Source organism: Diadema antillarum, unplaced genomic scaffold (assembly GCF_040938485.1).
Source record: "Diadema antillarum isolate AM-2024a unplaced genomic scaffold, OU_Dant_1.0 seq00000900_RagTag, whole genome shotgun sequence".
Classification (NCBI taxonomy): Eukaryota; Metazoa; Echinodermata; class Echinoidea; order Diadematoida; family Diadematidae; genus Diadema; species Diadema antillarum.
Window position 1 is genome coordinate 1147501 of NW_027271760.1, and position 26209 is coordinate 1173709.

The 26209-nt window shown below is 36.6% G+C and overlaps 1 protein-coding gene and 1 pseudogene across 1 annotated transcript; one reads left to right on the forward strand and one right to left on the reverse strand.

The window, feature by feature from the left end:
• Positions 1-14410, reverse strand: part of LOC139741057 (uncharacterized) — a 34241-nt pseudogene extending 19831 nt beyond the window's left edge.
• A 1-nt stretch (position 14411) lies between these two features.
• Positions 14412-26037, forward strand: LOC139741069 (meiotic recombination protein DMC1/LIM15 homolog). Its single transcript, XM_071651655.1, has 13 exons — positions 14412-14465; positions 15316-15360; positions 16035-16085; positions 16744-16839; positions 17479-17561; positions 18725-18777; positions 19430-19544; positions 20176-20267; positions 20751-20824; positions 21267-21381; positions 23702-23762; positions 24790-24906; positions 25968-26037. Exons 1-13 carry the CDS (start codon positions 14412-14414, stop codon positions 26035-26037), a joined length of 1026 nt encoding a protein of 341 aa, XP_071507756.1.
• The last annotated feature ends 172 nt before the right edge of the window (positions 26038-26209 follow it).

Genomic DNA, 26209 nt, shown 5'->3' on the forward strand with positions numbered 1-26209 from the left:
GTTTGGAGGCCCTCACCAAGCCCTATCAGATAAAAATCAAAATCAATATCGGCCATGAAATGACGGAGAAGTAGCATTTTCTAACATTTGAGCACACACGGAGAGACGCACGGACGCATGGACGGACACACACACACACGCATTCACTTGTTATATTTGATGGTTTTGATTTCATTTTTTGTTAAAATATATACCATGGTTTTAATTTTGATCATCTTCCTCCTCATCTTCTCTCACCCTTTTTATAGGTCCTGACCAAGCAAGAATCACAAGAATTGTGTGGGATATGCTTTGATAGAAAGAAAGACAGCTTTTTCATTCCATGTGGGCACACACTCTGCCTTCGATGCATCACATACCTTGAAGAGAATAGAGGAAGAGATTGCCCATTTTGCAAGCAGAAAATACAGTCTGTTCGCAGTTTGTATTATTAGCTACCTTAGACCCTTAGTTTGTGTCTGAAAGGGGTGCATTAATGCATAATGATCTCCCAGTTCATGCCTATGTGGCAGTCCTCGATAAAAGGGGAATTCCACCCAAGTCAGTCCAGTGTTTCTACAGTGTGTTCCTAAAAAAGGGAAACCAAACCTCAAAGGTAAATTATATCACAAATGCATAGTTTTTTTTTTTTTGTGTGTGTGTGTGTGTGTAATTTGTGTGCTGGATTAAAAAGTAGCTCATTAAGTTAAATTTGACACCTTGCTTGCGTCAACATTGCCATGGGTTTTGTTACAGATCGAGTAAGGTTTCTTTGAAGGAAAATGATACAACATCTACTTTTTCCAAGTTTCAAAGAACCCTAACTCTCTAACTCATGTCAACGTTGACGCAAGCAAGGTGTCAAATTAAAGCTGAAGAGCTACTTTTTATTCCATTATACAAATTACAAGAAAAAAAATATGTATTGTTCAGTTGACTTTTGAACTTGCCTTTCCGGTTTAGGAACACACTGTATGGAAGACGATGAATTAAAAAAAAAATAATTGATCCAATCATGAGTGAATAAGGAAACTACACTCATTAACATTATCTAGTACTTCATTGTCAGTTATGCAAAATGGCAATGCTGATGAAATCACAGTATTTTTAGGAGTAGTTCTCCATTCACATTTTACACAAAATTTCTCATTTTCCAGAGTATGTATTTTCACTTCTTAAATTCTGAGTATATTTAGAACAGTTGTCACTCTTTGTCAAACAACTCCTTAGATTATAGGGTAGAAAAAAATGTAGCTTTCAAGAAAATTTAGAAAATGGGAAATTCTTATGTACAGAGAATGCAGTGGAGACTTGCTGACCCATCATTTCATTAGCATTGCCAATTTACAGGTATAGAGTAGTTTACTAGAAAATGCAAGTTAGTCTGTGACCGGTTCTTATCATTTATTTTTTCAATGCTGTTCAAATTTACCTCCTTTCATTGATACAGTGAAACTTCTGTGATCGAATCCCCTTTAAACCGACAATCTAATTGCACCCCAGATCAGCAACATGTACACTGAATTGTTGAGGCCCCTTGTAAAAAGGACAAAAATAAATCTTCATTGTCATTCAGAAGCATTTTTGTCAGTCAAAATTTATGTTCAATACCAAAATATACTATTTTCCAATTCAGATAAGGGCAATATAATTTATGCTGTTAATTGAGAAACAATGACAAGGACAAAGATGATAGTTAATCAAGATTTCTAAAAAGACAACATCAAAAAGCCAATGATCATATTTGTTCAATGACTGTTCCTGAACACTACAAGTATACTGTACATGACTATTTATGTGCTAATTTGATATGTATACATAGCTTAATGTCTCTATCATATGACCCCAAAATATCCAATCACATGCCATGCGTATTTGTGCACTGACTACTTTGGTACAGAGTGTGAGAATCGTAATAAAACCGGAATTTGCTGCCCATTTGGCTCTTTTTTTATTTTTAGAAGAGTTTTTAAATGTGTAAAAGGGTTAGGTTTTTTCACACCCTGCAGAGGTTGTTTTTTTTTTTTTTAACCTGGTACTGGGAAATTCCATTTGGTCAAGTACGTTGTTTCTCCTTTTTTCAGATTGTGAATTTTCACTAATGTTTTATTTACATTGTCTTTGGATTTGAACCTTCAGAATTTCTCTGTATTCAGAGTTACCCAAAGATGCTTTAGGTGTTAGCTATGGTTTTCGTGAACCTATACCATTAGAGAGAAAGTCTACCCAGGACTAAATAAATATATTATTTGGTCCTCATTATAAATGTCATGGCAGAGGAACTGAATTTTATGTTTGCTTTATGTTTCTAGTTGTGGCTGTATATTCATAAACAAGAAAGATGATTATTCTTAGATTATGTCTGCTGACTTTGTAAAAATGGCATATTAAAGGACAAGTTCACCTTCATAAACATAAGGATTGAGAGAATGTAGCAATATTAGTAGAACACATCATTGAAAGTTTGAGGAAAATCAGACAATCCGTTCAAAAGTTATGAATTTTTGAAGTTTTTGTGCAGTACCCGCTGGATGAGAAGACTACTGCAGTGTATGAATAACTTAGATGTCACATGCGTACAACAATATAAGGAAAATATAAAGAGAATTTCACAAAATTCCATCTTTTGAAAAAAAGTACACATTCCCCTGACTCGTTACCGACAAAATGTTATGGGTAATATTATTCCCCCTGCCTTTAGAAAGAGGCAAGTCAAGTGCTCTTTTATTATGCGAAAAAAGTGAAAATATGTTGAATTTTCTTTTACATTTTCTTTATACTGTTGTACGCATATGACTCACAAGCTGCAGTAGTCTCCTCATCCAGCGGCTTCCAACACAAAAATTAAAAAAATTCACAACTTTTGCATCGATTGTCCAATTTTCCTCAAACTTTCACTGATGTGTTCTACTAATATTGTTGCATTTTCTCAATCCTTATGTTTATGAAGGTGAACTTGTCCTTTAACTATATAATTTTTGGTAGAGCCATTTAACTCATTAAAATTGATTGAACACAAAATATGAAAACAAGCCAATTATTACCCATGTTACTCATCATTTAAATTGTGTTGTATTTCAAATGGGTTACTGTTCATGTTAACATGTTTGTTCTTTTATGCAGGTAAGACCTCATTTCGTATGAAGAAAATCTTTGTTTTCCAAGAAGAATGTTATGTTAGTTTAAGTTTGCTTTATGTTTCTAGTTGTGGTTGCGTATTCATAAACAAGAAAGATGATTATTCTTAGATTATGTCTGCTGACTTTGTAAAAATGGCATATTAACTATGTAATTTTTGGTAGAGCCATTTAACTCATTAAAATTGATTGAACACAAAATATGAAAACAAGCCAATTATTACCCATGTTACTCATCATTTAAATTGTGTTGTATTTCACATGGGTTACTACTGTTCATGTTAACATGTTTGTTCTTTTATGCAGGTAAGACCTCGTTTTGTATGAAGAAAATCTTTATTTTCTAAGAAGAATGTTATGTTAGTTTAAGTTTGCTTTATGTTTCTAGTTGTGGTTGCGTATTCATAAACAAGAAAGATGATTATTCTTAGATTATGTCTGCTGACTTTGTAAAAATGACATATTAACTATGTAATTTTTGGTAGAGCCATTTAACTCATTAGAATTGATCGAACACAAAATATGAAAACAAGCCAATTATTACCCATGTTACTCATCATTTAAATTGTGTTGTATTTCAAATGGGCTACTGTTCAGGTTAACATATTTGTTCTTTTACTTGCAGGTAAGACCTCATTTCGTATGAAGAAAATTTTTGTTTTCTAAGAAGAATGTTATGTTAGTCAAACTGTTTTTTTTAATTTCATGCATTGAAACCTGTTTAGAGTGCATATTTCTTACTGTATTAAACCTTTTGAGGATATGAATACACTTTCCTTTGGTGTCTGATTTCAAAATTCTATCAAGTGTTTATTTCATAGTACATGTAATATAATGGACATAGCCATTCTACGCCCATTTTGTGTTGCACAATATTGTTTTCCTTGGAATCCCTAGGAACGGAATGTGTGTGGAAGGGGGGGGTATTGAACATTTCTATATGACAGTGTATAGGGCGTGTGTTGATTTGTGAGCATTTGGGGAGGACGGTTGTCGGTGTTCTAGTTTGAAGTGGTACATTATCCCCCCCCCCCCACACACACACACACACCCAATAGAGAGTTGAGAGAGGGAGAGAGAGAGAGAGATGGAGGGGATGAAAAAATAATATATAAATATACATTTGCTGGAAAAGAAACTTATATTAAACCAGACGCAAATGGGATACATGGCCACTTATAAGGTTTAGAACAGCGTTTTTCCTCAACTTAAAGAGGCACTTATTTTTTTAAAAAGGAATTAAAAAAAATATAAGGAAGGAAAAGGGTTCTCTGACTAATAATGGGTAAGGTGGGGCAATTGAAGGATGAGCTTATCAGCTGAAAGAGGGCAACTTTGGAGTGGAAATTTATAGGCCTAAACACTAACCAGGTACGGTTTGAGCAAAGGCAGTAATCAGTCTAACAACAGTACACATTTATGTCAAATTCTTCTTCCTGATTCTTCCTTTATTCATATGAATATGATTAAAACTTATTTCTTTTTTGTTAATATAAGATCAAATGAATTTTTCACGAAATTAAAATGACCTCTATGACCTTTGAACTTCGACATTTTGACCCCAAACCCCTCCATACGCATATGCCTACAAAAGCCATCGTTCTTATAACCCGGTGTTTCATAACGAAAACGAATCAGACCGGCACACACTTTGGCACAAAAAGTCACTACAAAAGGAAACACACATGAACCATCATTCGACTGAGAAACCGTTTATTCTGTGCAACCTGATATGGTTATGTAGGCCTAGATTTCATATCATTTTTCCTCAGGGGTGGCGCCACGGCGAGCAGGGGGCAAATACCAGGCGCGCCGGAAGCAATTCTGGATTTTTTTTTTTTTTTTTGGGGGGGGGGGGGGGCAAACACCCCAGGGGGCTCACTTTTTTGGAGGGAGGAGGGGGCTCGTGTCAAAAATTTTCGGAGGTGACCAGAGGCTTACGCTGCATTTTTTTTGGGGGGAGGGGCAAGACTCGCGTAAAAATTTGTTAAGAAACTCGAAAGCGAGGTAGCAAAGCAACAGAGCTGGTTACGAGCACTGGCGTTAATCACGTATTTTACAAGCGAGCAAAAAAAAACCAAAACACTTTTCTGAGTTATATACAATATTTTCATTCAAACTCTTCTTTTTCTTCTTCTTCATCACCCATTATTATTATTATTATCATTATTACTTTTTGGTTAGGGGAGGGGGTGACTGCCCCCCTGCCCCCCCCCCCCCCCCCCCCCCTTCCGGCGCCTATGGCAAATACCCCTTATGATTTTTCAAGCAGTGAAAAAAAGGGGAAGAGAAAAAAGAGGAAAAGGGGAAGAAAACAAAAAGAAGAGTATAAAAAGGTGAGGTCTTGGTCGTATAACTCCGTAATCCCCTGTTGTTCAATTGAAAAAAAAAAAAAAACGTCACTTTTAGGTCGTCTTGCCTCTCTTAAGAAACAAACCTTGTCGCCGCCCCTGCTAGATGGGCACATGAAGTAATAGTATATGGTATCGAAAAGAAAGAGATAACGGACTGTAAAATGACGAAAAATACAAGGCAATCAATACCATACAGTATAGGCCTATAGGCCTATCAGCACAATGAACAAACACTTTTTGCATAATATCCTACTAAATTATAATATTAAATTATATAGGCCTATATATAAAAAATGAGAAGAACAGGCTCGATCTTACTCGAGGAAATTTTTGCTTCAGCTGGACTTGGCCTATTTATAAAGCTTACGTCACATCATCCCAGACAGGGGCGGCGCCAGGGTATTTTCATAGGGGGGGGGGCAAAACGAACTATAGATGGCCTTAATTCTTTTTTTCTCAATTGAATAGGAGGGGTAATAGATGATGATGATGATGATAATAATGATAATAATAATCATGATCATAATCATAATAATAAATAAGAACAATTATGATAATCATAATCATAATCATAATGATAATAATCATAATCATAATCATAATGATAATAATCATAATCATAATCATAATCATAATAATAATAATAATCGGATTTATAAAGTGTCTTTCCAGCGCTGAATCATTTTTGCCCCAGCTTAGCACGAACTTCTGTTTTCAGAGCTCAGTGGTTTCAAGGAATGATTCCTGCCAGCAGGCATGGGTCGAGCGCAGCACAATGTACAGTATATAATATTCTTTCTTCCTCGTCACTTTTCTTCCTCTCTTTTTTTTTCTCTCTCTCTCTCTTTTCTCCTCTTTTTTTTTCTGTGCTATTTGAAAAATAATAAGGGCACTGTACTCACCCCGGAACCCGCATGGTTTGTAAAGTTCTATCTGTTGTCTGTTTTCGTACAGAGCACTTCTTACGAACATGGACAAAACGTCTGGCCCCGGGGTGATTTGGAACTAGTGCTTGAGGATGGTTAGTCAACTCAGCAAGGGATCGAACAACCTTACCGCCCCCGCTAAATAATATTTTAGGGATTTTATTCGATGAAATGTAAATTTCGTCAGTCCATAGAGTTTCGACGGTGCAAATGAACCGGGAAAATGAACGGACACATTTACCGACAGAATTTTGGTCATTTACCACCGGAATTGAGAAAATGACATTTCTGACTTATGTACGAACATTGTCATTTCCTCGGTTCGCACCCTGAGAGAGGGGGATAGGAAATTATCAAGAGCAAGTAAAAATGGTTCAGATTTTTTGTCGTTTTTTATCTAGTCGCCCCCATGTAAATTCGCCTAAAGCTAAATGAATGAATGAATGGCCACTCTAATGCAACTTAAATGTTAAATCAACATTTAGAAGGGTCGAGGAATGACCACACTTTCAAAATGTTAGATTAACACTTTGAACATGCTAAAGTCAACATAAACTAATCCAACATTTTGAAAGTGTGGTCACTCCTCGGCATGGGCGGCGGAACGAGAGGACAACACAATGGTTTGTGGTGTGGGGGCAAAGCATTGTCTGGACACAATGCTTTGCCCCCCCCCCCCCCCCCCCCCCCCCCAACTCCATTGTTCGTCCGCTCGTTCCGTCGCCAGTTTTAAAGAGTGAACGAACGCACAAGTGAATGAATAAATTAATAAGAAAATAGGCCTACATAAATAAACAAAAGGAGAAAATACAACTTCAAATTACACTGACTACTTCATTGTGGTTATAGAACTCTTACTCATATAAACTTCCGCAAAATTCTGCGCTTTTATTTTGTCATGTCTGATCTATGTTTAAATAAAAACTCTCATAAGCTCGAAGTGGTTGAAAGAGCGTTGTATTGAATAAAAACATAACATTTGTGCAGTTACTAGCTCTACAAATATGAACGAAATGCAGATCAAAACATCCTCTTTCCTGTTAACTTTTTGGAGAAGTCTGCACATAACTGCACATAGGTTTAACCTTTGTAGGCTATATGCCTATCAATACCAAGACCCCAAAACACTAAAGGCCCGCTGTTGTTAACTGCATGCAAGATTAGAAATTATCAACCCCATCAAAAATGATAAGACAATGTAGCATTTCTGTGGCTTCTTCATGAGACTTTGGCATTGCGAAATTATCCAAATTGTTTCCAACGAGTTCTGAAAGCCCATGAACAAAAGTTGGGGAGCATCCGTACTTAGGAAGTTCACTGCAATACACCCGTTTTACTTCTTCAATATCATAATCAGAACATTGCAGTGGAAATTTGTAGTCCCTTGATCCATATGCTGCTGGTAAGAAATATAAAACATCGGGTTTTCCACATGGGCACTCCCGATCTCCCTGATAGCGAATTCGATGTTGATTCCACATTTCAGCTACACGGGACATATCTCTCTGAATTAAATCAGTAAAACAGAATCTTATACATTTAATGTGGACATTATTTGATGTATCCAATAGTCCACTGTCCTGAAGATCTTTCATAAAATTGATCTAGAAGCGAGAACAAAGGCGATGTAAATATGACCAGAAGGCCTCAATACGCTGATTGGCCACGGATCTGCACATGAAACTTCTTTCTCCATTCATTTCGTCAACATCGTTTGATCTTAATGCTATTTGAATGATTCTAAGCAGAGAGTTCTCCGTTCCCCTATCAGCACGGATAGCCCTTGGTACTCCATTAATCTTCTGCACATATTTCATGAAGAATTGCGCTATGTTTCTGGGATTTTTATTGCTGGGACCAACTTTGATCCACAAAAGCCTTCTGGAGAATCCATCTATTGCAGCATGTACTGATATGCCAAAAGGTTTTAATTTGTCCCAACCGTCAACATGTATTAGGTAATTTGGACCCTTATTGGAGTATTGGCGACGTCGAAATGCTCGGAGAGATCTTGTTTCCACTCCTTCAGGATCTAAGACTTGAAGAATTATTCTCACAGTTGTGACACGTGTAAATGATAACGAGTGGTTAACAAACGCCACACAAAGCGATAACCCATTAAACCAGCAGAACCACTGATAATTCTTTGAACAGTGTTGACAACATCTTCTATCGGTGACTGAACCCGGTGTCGAAGCCTTAATAGAATTGTCTCAAGATGCTTATTATCATTCTATGTCTTAAACACAAAAACCCAATGATCTCTGCTGCAGTGTAACCAGCCTGGAAGTAATGTTAAATTAACTCTTCTCTAGTGAGGACAGCTGCTTGTTCTTCACGTAGTTCAGCTGCTGTGTATATTCCTGGAGCTGATACACATGGGAACAAGATGGTCAAGAAGGCAAACCCCTGAAAATGGAAAGGGAATAAAGCAAAAGAAAAAAAAACATATGATACATTTGACACTCTATAAAATCCCTAGAAAATGTAAAAAAAAAAAAATCATATGACATGCGTGCAAAGGGACGCAAAATTTTAGGTTTTGCATTTCTCAGTTTCTCATCAATTTTCCCAAATAAAGATTCCATCCCCACTTCCACTTCCATTCTCTCCCTCTCTCCCATCTTCGTTCTCTCTCTCTCTCTCTCTCCCTCTCTCTTGTTTGTTATTTGATTGATTGATTGATTGATCAAAAGGTCTTTATTCAAATAAAATCTGAGTCGGCGACTAAATGTCGAATTACACAGATATACAGAGATTATACAGCAAAACAGATGAAATAATAACATAATCATAATACATAAAAAATTACATTACATTCAAACATTCTGTATACACAACTAATACATTTTTAACGCTACAGATTGTTATATAAATACAAAAAGAAAAAAAATGAATGCACATTTTATAAACAGTAGCGGTACACTCCTAATTTTTTTTTCACAGAAAAAAAAGAAAAGGAAGAAACACTCAGGGCTACACAACTCATTGTCGAAAGAAAAAGAAAAAAAAAATGTAACCTCTTCTACAGATACAAAAGGGAGTACAGGAGTTTTCAGTGTGGTTGGAAAGACGCGTCAACAACCTACACGAGTACATTCCACAAATACTTGCAGTAACATTATTTTGTTGGTGAGGTGATCATCCTTCTCCCCCGTAATGTACACACATTCACTACCCACACATACCTAAAGCATTTCTCACTGGCATACTCTCTCTCTCTCTCTCTCTCTCTCCCTCTTGGTCCCAATCTGGATCTGTGTGTGGTTTTGTGTTTTTGTGTGTGCATGTGCGTATGTGTAAGCGTTTCTTTTTCTGGTATTTGTTTGCAAAATACTCAAAGGGTTCTGCCTTTTTATGGTGAAAGGAAGACGGGATGGACAAGTTTTTCACTAGAGCTTCATAGGTAGCCGGTTTATCTTTTCTCTGTAGAGGTTTATCCCCTCTGTATCAAGTGAGCGTCACCAGCGTGCAGAAAAATCTGTATTTTTCCATGGATTTGTTGTGTGTACATTCTTAATCATATTGACAGGATGGTATGCCAATTTATATCGTAAACTATCGATTCGGGGACATTTCGTGGACATTTTCTAAGTTGTTTTCACTACATGGCAAACACTCGAAACTAAAAAATTCGATTCGAGGAACTGCACAATATTACCATTCGCATTGAATGATATAATACTGATAATATATATATTTTTTTTAAATAGACCTGAAATAGTGAAAAGGGCAGGGATTATATAGTTACAGATGTAAGCGACCATTTGCCTATATTTTGTCATTATGATTTCGGTGATATTGAAAGTCCTGAAAAGATTTATAAACGCAATATTTGTGATGATTATATGATACAATTTTGTGAAAAGTTAAGCGAGATTGATTGGAATAATGATGTAATGCAGGGGTATGTTGATGATCAATTTGATAAATTTATGAAAGTGGTAACTCAATTGTATAATCAGTGTTTACCATATATTGAAAGCAAACGGAAGTGTAATCAATATAAAAAACCATGGTTTGATAATACTCTTAGGAAAATGTGTAATAAGAAAAATGTATTGTATTCGAAGTATTTAAAGAATCCAACAGAGTATCGAAAGGCTGTTTATATTATTGCATGTAGAAATAAAGTTAATGCTGAGTTACGTCAAAAGAATTAAGCGAAATTATTATTATAATAAATTTAAGAATATTCATAATGATATCAAAGGTACGTGGAAAATTATAAACAGGCTTCTTTGTAAGGTGAGGAAAAAAGTGCAATATCGCATTTTGCAACCGAATGGGCAATTTCGGTGTGATAAATATGCCACTGCTGATACATTTAATGTATTTTTTTTTTAGTAATAATGGTTCAAGTATTGTAAATATAACAGTTCCGTCTACCTCTTTACATATTACGAAATTTGTATCAACAAGTAATAATCCTCACTCTATGTTTTAAGGCCTATAAAAGTATGTGATATTCTCGAAATTGTACAAAATTTAAAAACAGGTAAAAGTCCTGGATATGATGATATTGATAGTTATGTTATAAAGAAGAGTATTTATTTTATTTGTAAATCCCTTGTGCAATATGTTTAATACATCTTTGAATTAAGGATGGTGTGTTTCCAAAGTGTTTAAAAATAGCAAAACTTATTCCTGTCCTCAAAGGAGGTGATAAAGATTTTTTAACAAATTATAGACCTATTTCTCTTTTATCTGTTTTCTCGAAGATATTTGAAAGGCTGATCGATAATCAGCTGATGAAATTTTTACTTGAAAGATATATTTCATATTCGAAACAATTTAGTTTCAGAAAAGAGTATACTTCATACATGGCTTTAATGGAATTAAGTAACATAATAGCACAGTTTTTTGAAAATAAGAAGTTTTTGATTGGATTATTTTTAGATTTGTCAAAAGCTTTTGATTGTATGGATCATATAGTATTCTTATAAAAAGATGGAAATATACTATGGTATTAGAGGAACTGCATTGAATTTGTTTCGGAGTTATTTATGTGATAGAGTGCAATATGTGTCCATAAATGGTATATCGTCTACATATCGTTGTGTAAATATTGGTGTTCCTCAGGGCTCTGTTTTAGGGCCTTTATTATTCCTTATATAATTATGTTAATGATTTGCATTTTTCAAGTGAGTTACTTCACACTATTGCTTTTGCAGATGACCCTAGTTTATTTTTTGTCTGGTAATGATATGAATGTTCTTTGTTCAATTTTTAATCGTGAACTTTGTTTAGTTAATGATTGGTTTCAAGCAAATAGACTTAAATATTGAACGTGGATAAAACATGTTGTATGCTTTTTAAGCCTAGAAACAAATACACATGAAGTTGATTTATGTATTGATGATTGTAAGATTTCTTTTGTGAAGTCAGTGAAATTTTTGGGTGTAGTAATTGATGGGAAATTAATATGGAAGGAACATATTGATATGGTGTGTGTGAAAATAAGGAAAACAATTGGCGTTATGAATAGGCTAAAACATATTTTACCGTTCAACATACTCGTTAGACTTTATCAAACCTTGATCTTGCCACCACTTACCTACTGCAATAATATTTTGGGGAACAGTGCAATATGCCATTTGAATAGAATTTTAAATCTTCAGAAACGTGCAATAAGAATCATAACGAACTCGAAACCATATTCGCATTCCAGCCATCTCTTCGAAATATTAAATTTTCTGAAAATATCTGATGTCAATAAGTCCCAAACTGTCTGTTTTATGTATCTGTTTACAAATAATATGTTGCCATATTTTGATTTTGTACAGAATGATGAAGAAAGTAGATATCGTACAAGCCAAGCGGAAGATTACAGATTGCCCAATTTCAAGTATGAGTTCTCACGATCCACAATAATATATATTGGCCCTAAGATGTGGAACAGTCTCTCAAATGATATTAAGCAGTGTGTCTCTATGTCTGCATTTAAGAGAAAATATAAAGAATTATTGTAAAATCATATACGTACAATAGTGCCTTCCTGCAATAATCCCCTTTATGCTAATATATGTATATATCAGTAGTCTCGTTTTGTCTTGTTTTTGATTTGTTTTGTTTTGTTCTTCTTTGCATTGTGTCATAATTGTTACTTTTTACTAGGGAGAAGCCTTGACAGGTCAATGGCCTTTGCTTCTTCCTCCACACCCTGTATTGCATATGATTGACATGTTGTCCTGTATTGTTCATTCTTCTTGTTTTTAACCAGTTGTGCAAGTTGTGGAAATAGATGAAATGAAATCAAATCATATCAAAAAAGCTTTGGAAAGTAACGCTGTTACTTGCAGACTGGAAAATGCTGTAAAACAAACTCTTATTGATGAAGTGACGCCTGTATAGCTATGGAAAAGGTGAGTTGGCTCAGTCGGTAGCGCGTCTGCCTCACGATCACGCGGCCCGGGTTCGAACCCAAGTCTGGACTGAGCAATGTTGTGTGTAAGCATACTGTCCCCTCCAGCAAGAGGCAAAACACTCTGTCCCTCGGATAGGACATAAAATGGAGGTCCCGTGTATGAGAGAGTAACAACTAATGCAAGTAAAAAGATCCCACTGCATTCATTCATCGCAAAGAGCAGGGTGTTTACCCGGTGAAGTGGTCCCACCTCACATGCAACTGGACCCCATGGAAGACCAGCTTATGTAGCTGAATATGGGCTATCCAGCCATCTTCTCAGATGGAAAATGAACAAACAAACAAACAAACAAACTGAAAGTTTGCTCGAATACATTGACTTTGAGATGCAGACGAGAGACACTCGTATATCTTTCCTCGAGAAACAGGTCGAGTCGCTGCTCGACCAGCAGGACGAGTCGGACCAGCATTCTCAAAACAAACAAACAGACAGACAATCATTAAACAAACTGCTCAATGTTCACCAGATCAATGAGAATGTGAACAAAAATACAGACGAAACTGTGAATAAGTTATGTGCTGACAAGCTCAACTTTGACAGAAGTTACAGTTCGGGATCTAGTAAGGAAAAGAAAACCAGGGAAGTGATTACAAAATTCACAAACTATTGTATCCAAAACAAAATCTACAGAAATTGCAAAAGCTGCGAAATCTAATACTACAAAGGGGGGGGGGGGGGGACTACGTTCATGAAAGTCCTACAGGCGCAGTCCGACTGGCAAACAAAAGACAAAAAACAAAAACGAGAAGATTACTTGTAAGTTCGTGATCTTTCCATGATCTCGAAGTTTTACCAGTGTGACCGCAAACTTCAATGAAATTCTCCTAAAACTTCTCGGGAAACTTCCCATTCCAACTAGGGATCACCCCGCCAAACCCATTGATCTGTTTGCGGGCGGTGTCTCCGAAGCGCGAGGCCATTGTCATGTACAGATGTGCATTGTTACGTCACAATCATTAGCCATTGGACGACGCGCTCATTCTTCTTGAACTTGTATCACATATGGATAGTTTTCCACTGGAAGTCAACATGATTACGATCACGATGTAAAGCGGGCGGTGTCGTCTGCAAATCTTATCACAGAAAGTGGACGGAATGTGCGCTCGCTGCGTAATCATGCAATGCCACCACACACCACGCACGTACATGTACGTGTTGTACGTCCACCACACGAAGAGTTCCCGTTTACGTTTGTAAACTGAATGCTCACAGTATAGTACTGGTGGTGCAGCACTGACACTGTTCATATGTGCACTGTGATGTGAAGACTGTAATACGAGTAATTATACCATTGTACACGGTGATCACCGTCTAACCCGTTAAAAGTCTAGACGTTTTATTCGATTATCATCTCGCCGAGGACTAGACTAGATAGTAGGCTAGAATCCTAGAGTTCTCTAGAGTTGCAGATTTGCAGATCGAACACTGCAGTCTACAAAGTCAAAGACTCCGCCTGCTCGCCAGCTGAACGTTTGTCGTACTTGACTCCGATAGCTTCGTTCCTCTTGCTGAGAGGGCTGGACCCGGCCAGGCCGCGAGGTTACAGTAGACCTAGCGTTAGCAACTGGGTTGTTGCAGACCAGCATTATGCAGGACCAAGTGGTAGATGATGTGGACATCGATGATGTGGACAACGATGAGGTAAGTGGACACAAAAGAATTATAAAGCTTTTTTTTTAATTTCAATTTCATATAGACCCTATTCTAGATTCTAGCTCTAACGTTAAAATTCTATTATTAGTCTAACGCTAGAATAATCCGTCTAAGTAAACGTTAGTTAGACCAATTGTTATGTCTAACAATCAGACTCTGTTGTACTGTAACGGGTTAAAATGTGTCGTTTAGTCTGTTGTCTGTTGAGTCTGATTCAGAAGAGTCAGTAGATATCTCCTCTAGAAACTTTCTAGTCCTACTAGAGTCTACACAAGGTCTCTCTAACGATGGTAAGACTAGAGCTAGCGTTAGAGTCTAACGTTAGGCCTAGATAAAAGTGTTTTGTTTTTTTCAGAAGTTAGATCCATAGGTCTAACGTTTAGCCCAGTCGCTTTGCCAAAATACTAACGTTAATGACAATGTTACATTAATTTGCCAAACCGTAGTAGGGAACCAACTGTTAACAATGCACATAACGTTACTACTATTAATACTAGCAATGCACATACCGCATTACCGGTTGATACTCTATTTACCTGGTATGTCTATTTTTGTACTTTGATTGTGTTTCTTTGATTATTAATGAATAAATTCTAACAGTAGGCCTAGTAACATGTTAGAAAAGTCTCAATATTGGAAATTTGCAACAGCTAGGATCTAGTCACTAGTGTGGCTCTGCTACAGAGGGACTTCTAAACGATAAGTCGGTAGACTTTTCTATGCTTATGACTAGGTTTACTGCAGAGTGATAAATAAATGAATAGGTCTAATTATAGAAAAATCTTCAGTTCATGTTACCTGACTCTAACTGTTATGTTTATTTCATATGTCAACACAGGAGTCTTTCTTCCAAGATATTGACGTCCTCCAAAATCATGGCATTGTAAGTAAAAATGTGTTCCCTGCAAGTGTGGACATGCGCTGATTTGTGTGGCTGTGTGTTTTGTCTTTACGTTAGAATTTTGGAGGAGTGTATTGATTCTCTGAATTTTTTAAAGTTTTTTTTAAAGATATTAGTTCTTTGGTCCCCTCTTTATTGCAATGCATTCTGAAGAGTGTACTTAGCATAGCATGCTTCCTTTACACAGTCATTAACTAGAAAAAGAAAACACCTTATTTTCTTTCTGAATTAAATATTTTTGGAATAACGAACTGTAACCTAACCTGAAGTGTTTCCAAACCAGTACTACTACTAGACATACAGTTGTTTTGATCATCTGTTAGTACAACTGACTACTCATATTAACCCCTTTCCAAATACAAATCACGAGGCCTACTCAACCGAGGCCTACTAATAACTATTGTTATATGTATGTGAATCTCTATTGGACAGGATTTTCTTTTTTGACAATACAGTCAACATCTATATGAACACCAGTTTACCTGCTATAGCCTTTATCATTGGTTTTGGCACATAAATTACTTTCATGTGAAATATTGATCATCATAAACATATGCCACTTGCTGCTATATGCAGTAATATGTAAATAATACAAAACTAATGTATATGCCTATGATATTTACAATATACAGAATATTTGGTCTTTTATTTAACAGAATATGGCAGACATCAAGAAGCTAAAGAATGCTGGAATTTGCACAATAAGAGTAAGTTATTTGTATGTTGAGAATAAATGACTTTATTTCAGTCTCATTTTGTACATTTGTATGTAAGTATAACTCTAAGATCTGTATCTTAGAAAACCTAAATTGAGAAATATGTACACAAACAAACTTAATATTAAAGGAGCTGTACAGCACTTCCAATTCCAAGCAAGGTTGGCATTTCAAGACTTTCCTTCCCTCCTCTATCCTGTGAGGCCAACATGACCTAGGTGAAATCAATAGTTATTTTCCTGTATTAGATATTTCCTGGACATGTTCAGTTTGCAGGTTACATCATTAAAAGTCAGATACAGCAGTTTTACTAATCTGGAATGCTTCCCAGGGAGTGGGGAGTGAGCAACAATATGGGCCTATCCAGTGAAGGAGGTGATTAAGTGTATGTAGCCGTGAGAGCTCTACAGAGTGGATATGGTGGAATATAAGTCATATATTATTATCATTGTTATTGTTATCATTATTATTATCATTATTATTATCATTATTAGTTTGTTGAACTTTTATTCTGATTGGAATGGTTGACATATATGCACATTTACTACAGGAATGAGAAGGGAAAATGAGTGTTGACATCTCATAATGCTATCATTTTGGCAATAGCAAATTCATGGGATTAATGCTGATAAACTTCCTTGTACTGCAGGGAATTCAGATGACAACACGCAAACGTATGTGTGACATCAAAGGGATATCTGAGGCTAAGATGGAGAAAATCAAAGAAGCTGCTTCAAAGCTTGAGGTATGTAACCTTGGTTCATCATAAATGGCTTAAATTGTCACAGGTATCTTGTTACTGCCTTATTATGTTAAGAAATAAGTTCACTGTATGATGAGTTGTTCCTTAGTGTCATCATGTCATGGAGAACTCTACCACAGCAGCTACTTTGCAATTAAGTTGGACTGATGCAAAGTGATGGTTTGTGCATTTGTGTGTGTGTGTGTGTGTGTGTGTGTGTGTGTGACATGACAACTGTGGTGGTTTCAATTAAGCTTTGGAAAAAGATGACCCTTCAATGAAATAAAATCTACTCTTAGTAAATAAAAAGGCTGAATGCATTAATCTACTTTAAATCATTGATGGAAAGAAAGAAAGAAAAGGAACTTTAAACTCTGGTATACTGTTGTTATGCAGAAAATAAATCTAAAGTTTGTGTGAAGTGAGGAAAAAAGTTATGAAGACCCTCATCGTTTAAATGAAGGAGGACAGAGTGATCTGTTAGTGCTATCCAGTATAAATTTTTACTGCACAGGGTTGGTATCAGGATGCAGGAAACACCGAAAGTTACATAAAACTGGAATTTGTAATGACTGAATACATATACTTTCATTTTCAGTTTTTTTTTTTCTTTACCTGTTTATTTGTTTGTTTTTCTCACAGGATAATGGGTTCACAACAGCTTTAGAGTACAGTGTAAAAAGGAGAAATGTGTTTCGAATCACGACAGGTAGCTCCGAGCTTGAGTAAGTCAAGAAAGCTCTTTCTTTATGTGTCCGTGTTTTGTGGGTTTTGACTTTTGTGTCCAGCCCATATTTGGGTAGAGAGCAGTGTATTTCCTGGATGTCTTCAAAGCAAAAGTTTAGTTGTCAAAGTAATGTTAAAGTGAATTGAAATGTGCTGTTCAGTGTGTGAAATGAGCATCATCAAGATGAACAGGGTGTACCTTTACTTTAACGTGTTGAGGACGAGTCCTGAGTATACTTGGGCAGGTGTCTTTGGGAAATGTGTGTAGTAGCAAAATCAGTCTGTCCTCAAAAGGTTAATGTCAAAAGCCAGTGTTTTTTGGTGACATAATACTCCTGAATTTCACAGATAAGTGCATGATCACACTGAATCTAACTTAAAGAGATCGTTTCTTAGATAGGTTCCCCCAAAAAAGGTATATCATACAGTTTGTCTCTGCTGTCTTGATTAGATATGAACACATCTGTCAAATGGCATAACATACACAAAATGTAAGTCAAGTTTCTTGAAAGAAATATTTCTATTTGTTGACTATAAGTTTGAAATAACTGAGTGGTCCCTTTAATAACATCACTTTTCATTAAAGCCTTTGTTATGCTATTATGTGTTTGTATGTGTTTGATAGTCATTACAGAGTAACTGCATGCAATGGGCAATTGTAATACATTTGTATAGAGAATGGGTGGAGATATGTCTGTCAACACTTTTTCCATTTTAGATAACAGAAATCCATATCCTGTTTGATACATTACCATATTTTTTATGCTGCTTTGTTTTACAAATGGTGGCATCAACAGATTATTATCAAAATCGAGTGCACACACACACAAATGCCTAAAAGCAAATTGAATGACAGCGAGTCAAGTTGTGTGTTAACTTCTGCATTTTGCTTTCTCCTCAAGCCCCCAACCTCACATGGTACACAAACAAATCAAGAAACACCCTGCCAGTTACAAAAAAAATAAGTTCACTTTAGTTTGTTTACACTCAAGATTCCACTCTGAATTTTTAAAGTTTCTGAGACAGTCTTTATTTGGTAAGTTGATGTACACGACAAGACAGAACTTGTAGAAACTCATCCACAAGTCTTACAAAAAAAAAATGTATATATATATATATATATATATATATATATATATATTTCATTGGTTTACACTTCTAGCAAACTGCTAGGTGGAGGCATCGAAAGCATGGCTATAACGGAAGCCTTTGGAGGTAAGTACAATGAATGTCGAATTTCTGTATTAATTCCAATGTATGCATACATGATACTGATTAGTGAGGAAATGGGATGGTGTTACATATGTTCTTCATGTCCACTAAAGTTAATGTTAGAATATTACTTACTTTTAAAAGTCGGGTAGTATTCCCGATGTCCATGGATGATGTCCCTCCAGCGCTCTCTGTTCTCCATTACGCTCACAATGTCCTTTGTGTCATAAAGACCAGTGTCATTTCTGAGTGTGTCTAAGGTGCGTCCAGAAGGTCTGTGTCTTGTTCTCCCATGTAGTGGTTCCCATAGTAATACTGAGTATAGTGTTAGCTCAGGGTGTCGTTGGGCATGAAGAGTTAGAATATAGACCTATAAATACTATGTACAGTTTCCATCAGAACACACAATGGTATTGCAATTGAATTTGATTATGTCTGAATTGGGAGGATTGGACTGATTAACACTTTTTGTGCCTGCAATATCCTGCTCTTTATAATATTAACAAATGTTTTTAATCCTGGCTACCTTGCTTGTGGATATGTGTTAGCCAGGAGAAAGCCACTTTCCCTCGTAGGTCTTGGTAGCAATGGATGTGAACAAAAACATATTTTATTGCAGTCTAATTAAGAAGCCTGAACTCGTGTTGATTTTCAGAATTCCGCACAGGAAAGACTCAGCTGTCACACACACTGTGTGTGTGTACACAGCTTCCAGGAGCCAATGGATACCCAGGGGGAAAGGTCATCTTCATTGACACTGAAAACACTTTGTATCCTTTGCCAGACTGTATCTTTCCTACTTTACAAAATTCACTCTTCCAAGTCACTCCACTTTCCAACAAAATCTGCTGTCAGTGGCATTGTGTGGTGGCTGTTGGATATAAGTAATTAGATGATAAAGATATGTGATATATTTTCCATATATATGCTGAGAATATTACAAATCATGATTTATAACATACAGTTAATTGTGTGCTACACAATGCAAGTGCATGTTTTTCATGCTTGTTTACATTCTACATCAGAGCATGTCCTGTAATGTGCCATCAAATAGTGCTCTAATCTTTAAAGTGATTGAATACATCCAAGGCACTTGGATATTGCTCCCCCCCCCCCCCCCCAAAAAAAAAAAAAAAAAATGGGCTGGAATATTCACGTACATCCCCAGTTGAAAAAATTAATTGGAATATTCACCCATATCCCCATTTCCAACTACTAAAGACTAGTTTTGTTGTTGTATTGAAAGAATACATAGAAGTCCTTCTGTAAACAATTATAATGAAGATTATTTGTGTGAAAATTTAGTACCTGATCAGTTTAGCTCTTCACCCAAGGGGAGATCTATTGATTTCCCTTTTTTCACATTCGATGAGGAATCAGTTTCTTTGACCCTGTTTAAAGCCGCCCTGATCGACTTAGAGACATCGCCGACCGTTTCAATCTCGACCACAATGCAATGCTGGATAATGTACTCTATGCCCGAGCCTACACAAGTGAGTTACAAGGTCTATGTAATTAATTGTATTAAGTTTTGAATGACTTGTATATTCTATTCTCTCTACCACTGTATGCTGTGATTTGACATATCAAATAGTTTCACGATGCAGTGCGGCAATACTCCATACAACATCTTTTTTTTTTTCTCTCCCTCTGATTCTATAATTATTGTTACACACATGAGGAGCAGAATACAAGTTTTACATGTTTGGTAATTTCTGTTATGTCTTTTCTCCAAGGTAAACAAATATGATGCATTTATTTTTTCCTTCCTTTCTTGTGTGTGTGTGTGTGTGTGTGTTTAAATACTTCAAAAACCGAATGCTATAAGGCATGGGGGAGCATCATAAATAGGAGAGATTGAAGTGAATCATAATTCTGCTTACCGGCTCTTGATTGACCAGTATGTATACATTTTCATTTTCAAAATCATCATTACCCATGATTATGCTTACAGTTATTCTTCTTGCCTCTTGCAGGTGAACATCAGTTTGAACTACTGGATTATGCAGCAGCAAAGTTTCATGAAGAGCCAGGTGTCTTCAAGCTCTTGGTATTAAATTTTGTCCAGTAATAACTCGAGTTTTAAGTTGCATGGCCCTCACACAGCAACTGAGTCACATTTGTATCCAATACCATTCCATATTGTGTGTATAAGTAAAATATTGTTTCAAGTCAAAGAAAAGAGAACTTGCAGTTCTGTTTTCCCTGACTTCAGCAAGAAAATGGCTGAAACAATTGTCTTGCAAGCTACAGAATCCTTGAGTAAAGTACAGTATACTCCATGTAATTTGGGAACTATAGTTCCTATTATGATACATGGTCATTAAAATGCATAGATGACATTCCTTTTTATGTGCGAATTTCTTTTTTTTTAGTTGTCGGTCATTGACTCTCTAATTTCATGTTTTTAGTTCATAAAAATGTATTCATATTGATGTTCTTTTCATACTTTTAAAGGAGTTTTGGAAATCTTTTTTGCTGTATGTGTGTAGGTAATTGACTCTGTCATGGCACTCTTCCGAGTTGATTTCAGTGGGCGTGGGGAGCTGGCTGATAGGCAGCAGAAACTAGCACAGCTCCTGTCAAAGCTGCAGAAAATCTCCGAAGGTATTATCATTCCCTCCACTTCTCCCTCACCTTTATCATCACTCCCTCTTGTGTTCTCCCTCCCCTTCTTCCACTCTGCATTATTTCATGCCTATTATGTTGTATTCTACAGAAATTAAGCATCCAGGCATTTTTAGCCATGTGGTCCCATTTCTTGAAAAAATGATACAGTATTTGTTTTCACACAGCCATTGGCACCACAGCAAAGAAGAAGAATTAAAGCTTGAAGTTTTGTTACCTCATGATATTTACAGTGAAAGAGAAAGGACACCGTCATCATTTTTTTTTCTCACTCACGGTGGAAAAGTGATGTTCACTTTTCCAGATTCACAGTGCATAATTATACCCCTGCCACACTTAGTGTGAAGGGGGTATAATAGGAATCAACGTGATGTTGGGCGGGCGGTCGGGCGGGCGGTCGGGCGGGCGGTCGGGCGGGCGGTCGGGCGGGCGGTCGGTCGGGCGGTCGGTCGGTCGGTCTGTTGCAAAATCTTGCGTCGCGAACTCCTTCTACAGTTTTGAAGCAATCTAAATGAAACTAGTAAATGATGATATTGAGGTATAGATGTGCAAGACATGGTTTTTGTGTTTGTCGGACAATGCATTGCCATGGTGACCACAATTTTACCAAAACCTTGTGGAGGGAACTACTTCCATAGTATTCAAGCAATCAATTTCAAAATTGGTACATTGTATCTATGATGATCTATAGGTGTAGTTATGCAAGACACTCTTTGTGTTTGTACTTGACAAAGCGTTGCCATGGTAACCGCATGTTTTCTTCTAAATCCTGTGGAGTGAACAACTTCTACAGTTTTAAAGCAATTGTAATCAAATTTGGTAGGCATTATGGCCTTGAGGCATAGATGTGGAACATATTTGTGTGTTTGTCAGACCATGGACCTAACAGAAAAATTGGCCCATGGTCAGACAAAGCATTGCCATGGTAACCATAATTTTACCAAAACCTTGTGGATTGAATAAGTTCCACATCATTCAAGCAATTAAGGTCAAATCTATTATGTATGATGATCGGGAGGTGTAGTTATGCAAGACACCAATGTGTTAATATAAGAAAAATGTGTTGCCATGGTAACCACTCATTTTTGTTTCAAATTGAACCATTTAATTTATGAAGGTGAAATTTGGTGTGTATGATGCTCTTTAAGTGAAGTTTTGCAAAATGTCCTTTGTATTTGTATCGGACAATGCGTTGCCATGGTAACCGCATTTTTTTTTTTAAATCCTGTGGAGTGAACTTCTTCCACAGTTTTCAAGCAGTTGAAACCAAATTTGGTAAGCATTATGGCCCTGAGGTATAGATGTGGAACACATCATTTTTGTGTTTGTCACACAAACTGTTGCCATGGTAACCACAATTTTACCAAAACCTTGCAGATCAAATAACTTTTCCATCATTCAAGCAATTGAAGTGGAATTTAGTATGTATCATGATCTAGAAGTGAAGTTTTGAAAGACACCAATGTGTTTGTATAAGGAAAATGTGTTGCCATAGTAACCACTCATTTTTGTATCAAAATAAACCATTCAAGCTATGAAGGCCAAATTTGGTGTGTATGATGGTCTTTAAGTGTAGTTATGCAAAATGTCCATTGTGTTTGTATCTGACAATGCATTGCCATGGTAACCACACTTTTTATACAAACTTTGTGGAACCAACTGTTACCATAGCACTCAAGCAACTGTGGTAGGGGCGGGGGTATTTATTACCTTCAGTGATAATTCTAGTTCTTTTATGGATATTTTGAGTAATTGATACAAATCATTGTTGACTGTTGTATGCATTTGATGGTTATAGAGTGATTTCTATGAAGAATCGAGGGCAGTGGCTTAGCTCAGTCGGCATCTTGTCTGCCTCCAAGTCCAAATGACTCGGATTCAATTCCTCAGTCTTTTAGAGCGATGTTGTGTGTAATCATACTATACCCTCCAGTAAGAGGCAACACTCTTTGTCCCTCAGATAGGACATTAAGAGGTCCCATGTGTTAGTTAGACACAACTTACACATGTAAAAATCCCACTTCATTCATTCATCGCATAGAGCAGGGCGCTAGCCCAGTGAAGTGGTCCACCTTCCTAATCACGCAAGAAAAACAGACGAATGATGCCAACCCCATGTGGTTCACCCCAGGTAGCTAAATATGTAGTTGGCAAACCATATCAACAAGGCACACTGTGCCACATGAAGAAGATGATAATGAAAAGCCTAACTGAAAATGCATTTAAGAGCACTGTCAGGTTGAGAAGGTTTCATTGTGAATGCATCCATAAGAGTGATGCAAATATCATTTTATTACAGAATACAATGTGGCTGTGTTTGTGACCAATCAGATGACTTCAGATCCAGGGGCAACTATGAGGTAAGTTCTTTCTAGCAGTGTCACTTGAAAAAAAAACTAGAAAAAAAAAGGTAATTTGTCATGATATCATTATATCTGCAATTTAAATTTACAAATTTTGTATGTTTATAAAAGTTATATAACCTAACTGCTAAGGAAAGCAAAGTCAGTGTAGTCTGGGCATAGGGTTTACCTGTAATACTGGTGTTAGCTTTTATACAGTGTAGATAGTGATGACATCATGCCGTGAGAAGTGTGAAACAGAGTTCTTGAATTCTATTTTCATTTTTCATGTGATTTGAAAAAGGAGAACCTCTTCATCAAATTTTCCTGCTATTTTATTACCTGCAAACAGTGATTTGTTCTTTCTTTTTATGCCTCCATCACAAAGTGTCGTGAATGCACTTTGGTTTGAGGTTGTCTGTCTGTCCTTCTGTCTGTTCGTCCTTCCAGGTGCTCGTACATGGCTTGTTAGCACGTTTGATCTTTACTCACATGCCTGCTTACATGTCTGTGTCTCAAGTGTCTGCATGTGATTGGACTATGGTAGTTAATTGTATGGTATGAATTAATATCTTGCTCTAGTATGCTTAATTCATGTTACAGCATTCTTATTGATCGAAGATTCAAATCATTCTTTTCATCCCCCACAAAACATTCAGAAATATTATATCATTCAGAAATATTCTATCATATTTCTGTACTTGTTGTGCTGACTGTGTTGATTTGTGTGCACAGGTAATAATTGCCTGTCGTGTGCACCTCTTTGGTAGAGTTAGTAGACATCCTCTTATTTCTTCAAAATACATCTTGTTCCTGACATTATTCAGTTTGGGAGAAACCTCACAACTCTGAACACTGTTAAGCAGGTCAAGAAGAGCTGTGCTGTTTTCTGTATTAAGTGGTATCTCCATGAATTTACCTTGATGAAAAATTCATGATTAAGAGAGTTTATATAGTAGACTTTGATATCATGAGTATCCACCTCAAATGGTGTCATGGTGGACTGTTTTGTAGTGTGTCTTTCATGTTAATCATATATTGGTAGTTTCCAGGCTGATCCAAAGAAGCCCATTGGAGGACACATCTTGGCCCATGCCTCCACAACCCGAATCAGTCTCAGGAAAGGTCGAGGAGAGACAAGAATTGCCAAGATATATGACAGGTGGGTACTCATCCCTTTCCAGATCACTATAGCTATTTCTTGAGATTTGTTGTTTTGTGACTATCATAAGTGCCTTCAAAAAGGTTCCACCAGGGCCCATTTCATGAAAAGTTGATATGATAGCATGTCTTGCTGTAATGGCAATTTTAATGGTAATGACAAGAATTGTCTGATTGGCTGTGGGAAGTTGCCATTCCAGCAAGAGTTGCTATCCTACCATCTTTTATGAAATGGGGCCCTGGTCATTGATTTTATCTTGACCCTTGTTATCGTTACACTCCACTTGAGGTCTCAAGGTCTTCAGAGTCATCCATTGACTGACATAGATTCATAGAACATTTTCTTGTGAGGAAGCATCATCAAAAAGAAAGCCAATCTTTCACTCTTTTTCAGACAGGATTCTTTTACATTCTACCATGGTTCGTATACACTCAATGGTGCTCATTCTCTTTTTCTGCTGTTGACGATGTGTCTTTGCCCTATTCTCTCTGATGAATGGCTCCTCACAAGTCTCTAATGTAGTAATGCTTCATAAACATTTTCAGAGATTTCTTAAACTAAGGAACCCAAGTTGCATCCACAGACTTCTAACATCATTATCAAAAAGCCACATTGACATGAATGTGTGCTCTTGGGGGATACACTTCCTATTGCTTCTGAAGTTCTGATGCTTGCACATTAAAGTCAAAGATGGTAGCAGACTGAAAATAAATCTTTTGACTGGCATGGCACTAACAGCAGTCATGAGTATGCTGGTGCAAGAAATTTAAATGTTATAGACTTGGCAGTGGCTGATGCATCATAAACCATTCAGGTCATTGTGGCAAACTAAACAAAACAAAACCAAACTTTTGTTTTGGGAAGCACAGTATCTTCATTACAAATAGGCCCATTTATTTCTAATACATTTTTTAAAACTACATAATACATCATGATAATTTTTTTTTTTTTGATTTGACGTGTTATTTTTGTTCAGAGTAGTAAAATGTTCTGAAATTGACGTGGCTCCTAATGTTTATCAATGTGTTTTCTTTCCTCTCTATGTGTGTTTGATACAACAGCCCAGACCTACCAGAGAGTGAGGCAACTTTTGCCATCTCAGCAGGAGGTATCATTGATGCCAAGGAGTAATTCTCATCTCATTGTTGAGGGAGATTTTATTTCATTAGTTTGTGTTGTGCACATTTCACATTATTCTTTTTTAACATTTGCATGGTTTGGCATTATGTCTGGGTGATAGATGTGTTGGACTGTTTCATATGTAGTCATACTGTTTCAGATGTGGTCACCCTTGTAAATGCTG

Coding starts and splice junctions, on each gene's coding strand:
- LOC139741069 (XM_071651655.1), top strand. CDS start 14,412: ATGCAGGACCAAGTGGTAGATGATGTGGACATCGATGATGTGGACAAC. Junction 16,086..16,743: donor CTGGAATTTGCACAATAAGA/GTAAGTTATTTG, acceptor CTTGTACTGCAG/GGAATTCAGATGACAACACG. Junction 20,825..21,266: donor CAGGTGTCTTCAAGCTCTTG/GTATTAAATTTT, acceptor GTATGTGTGTAG/GTAATTGACTCTGTCATGGC.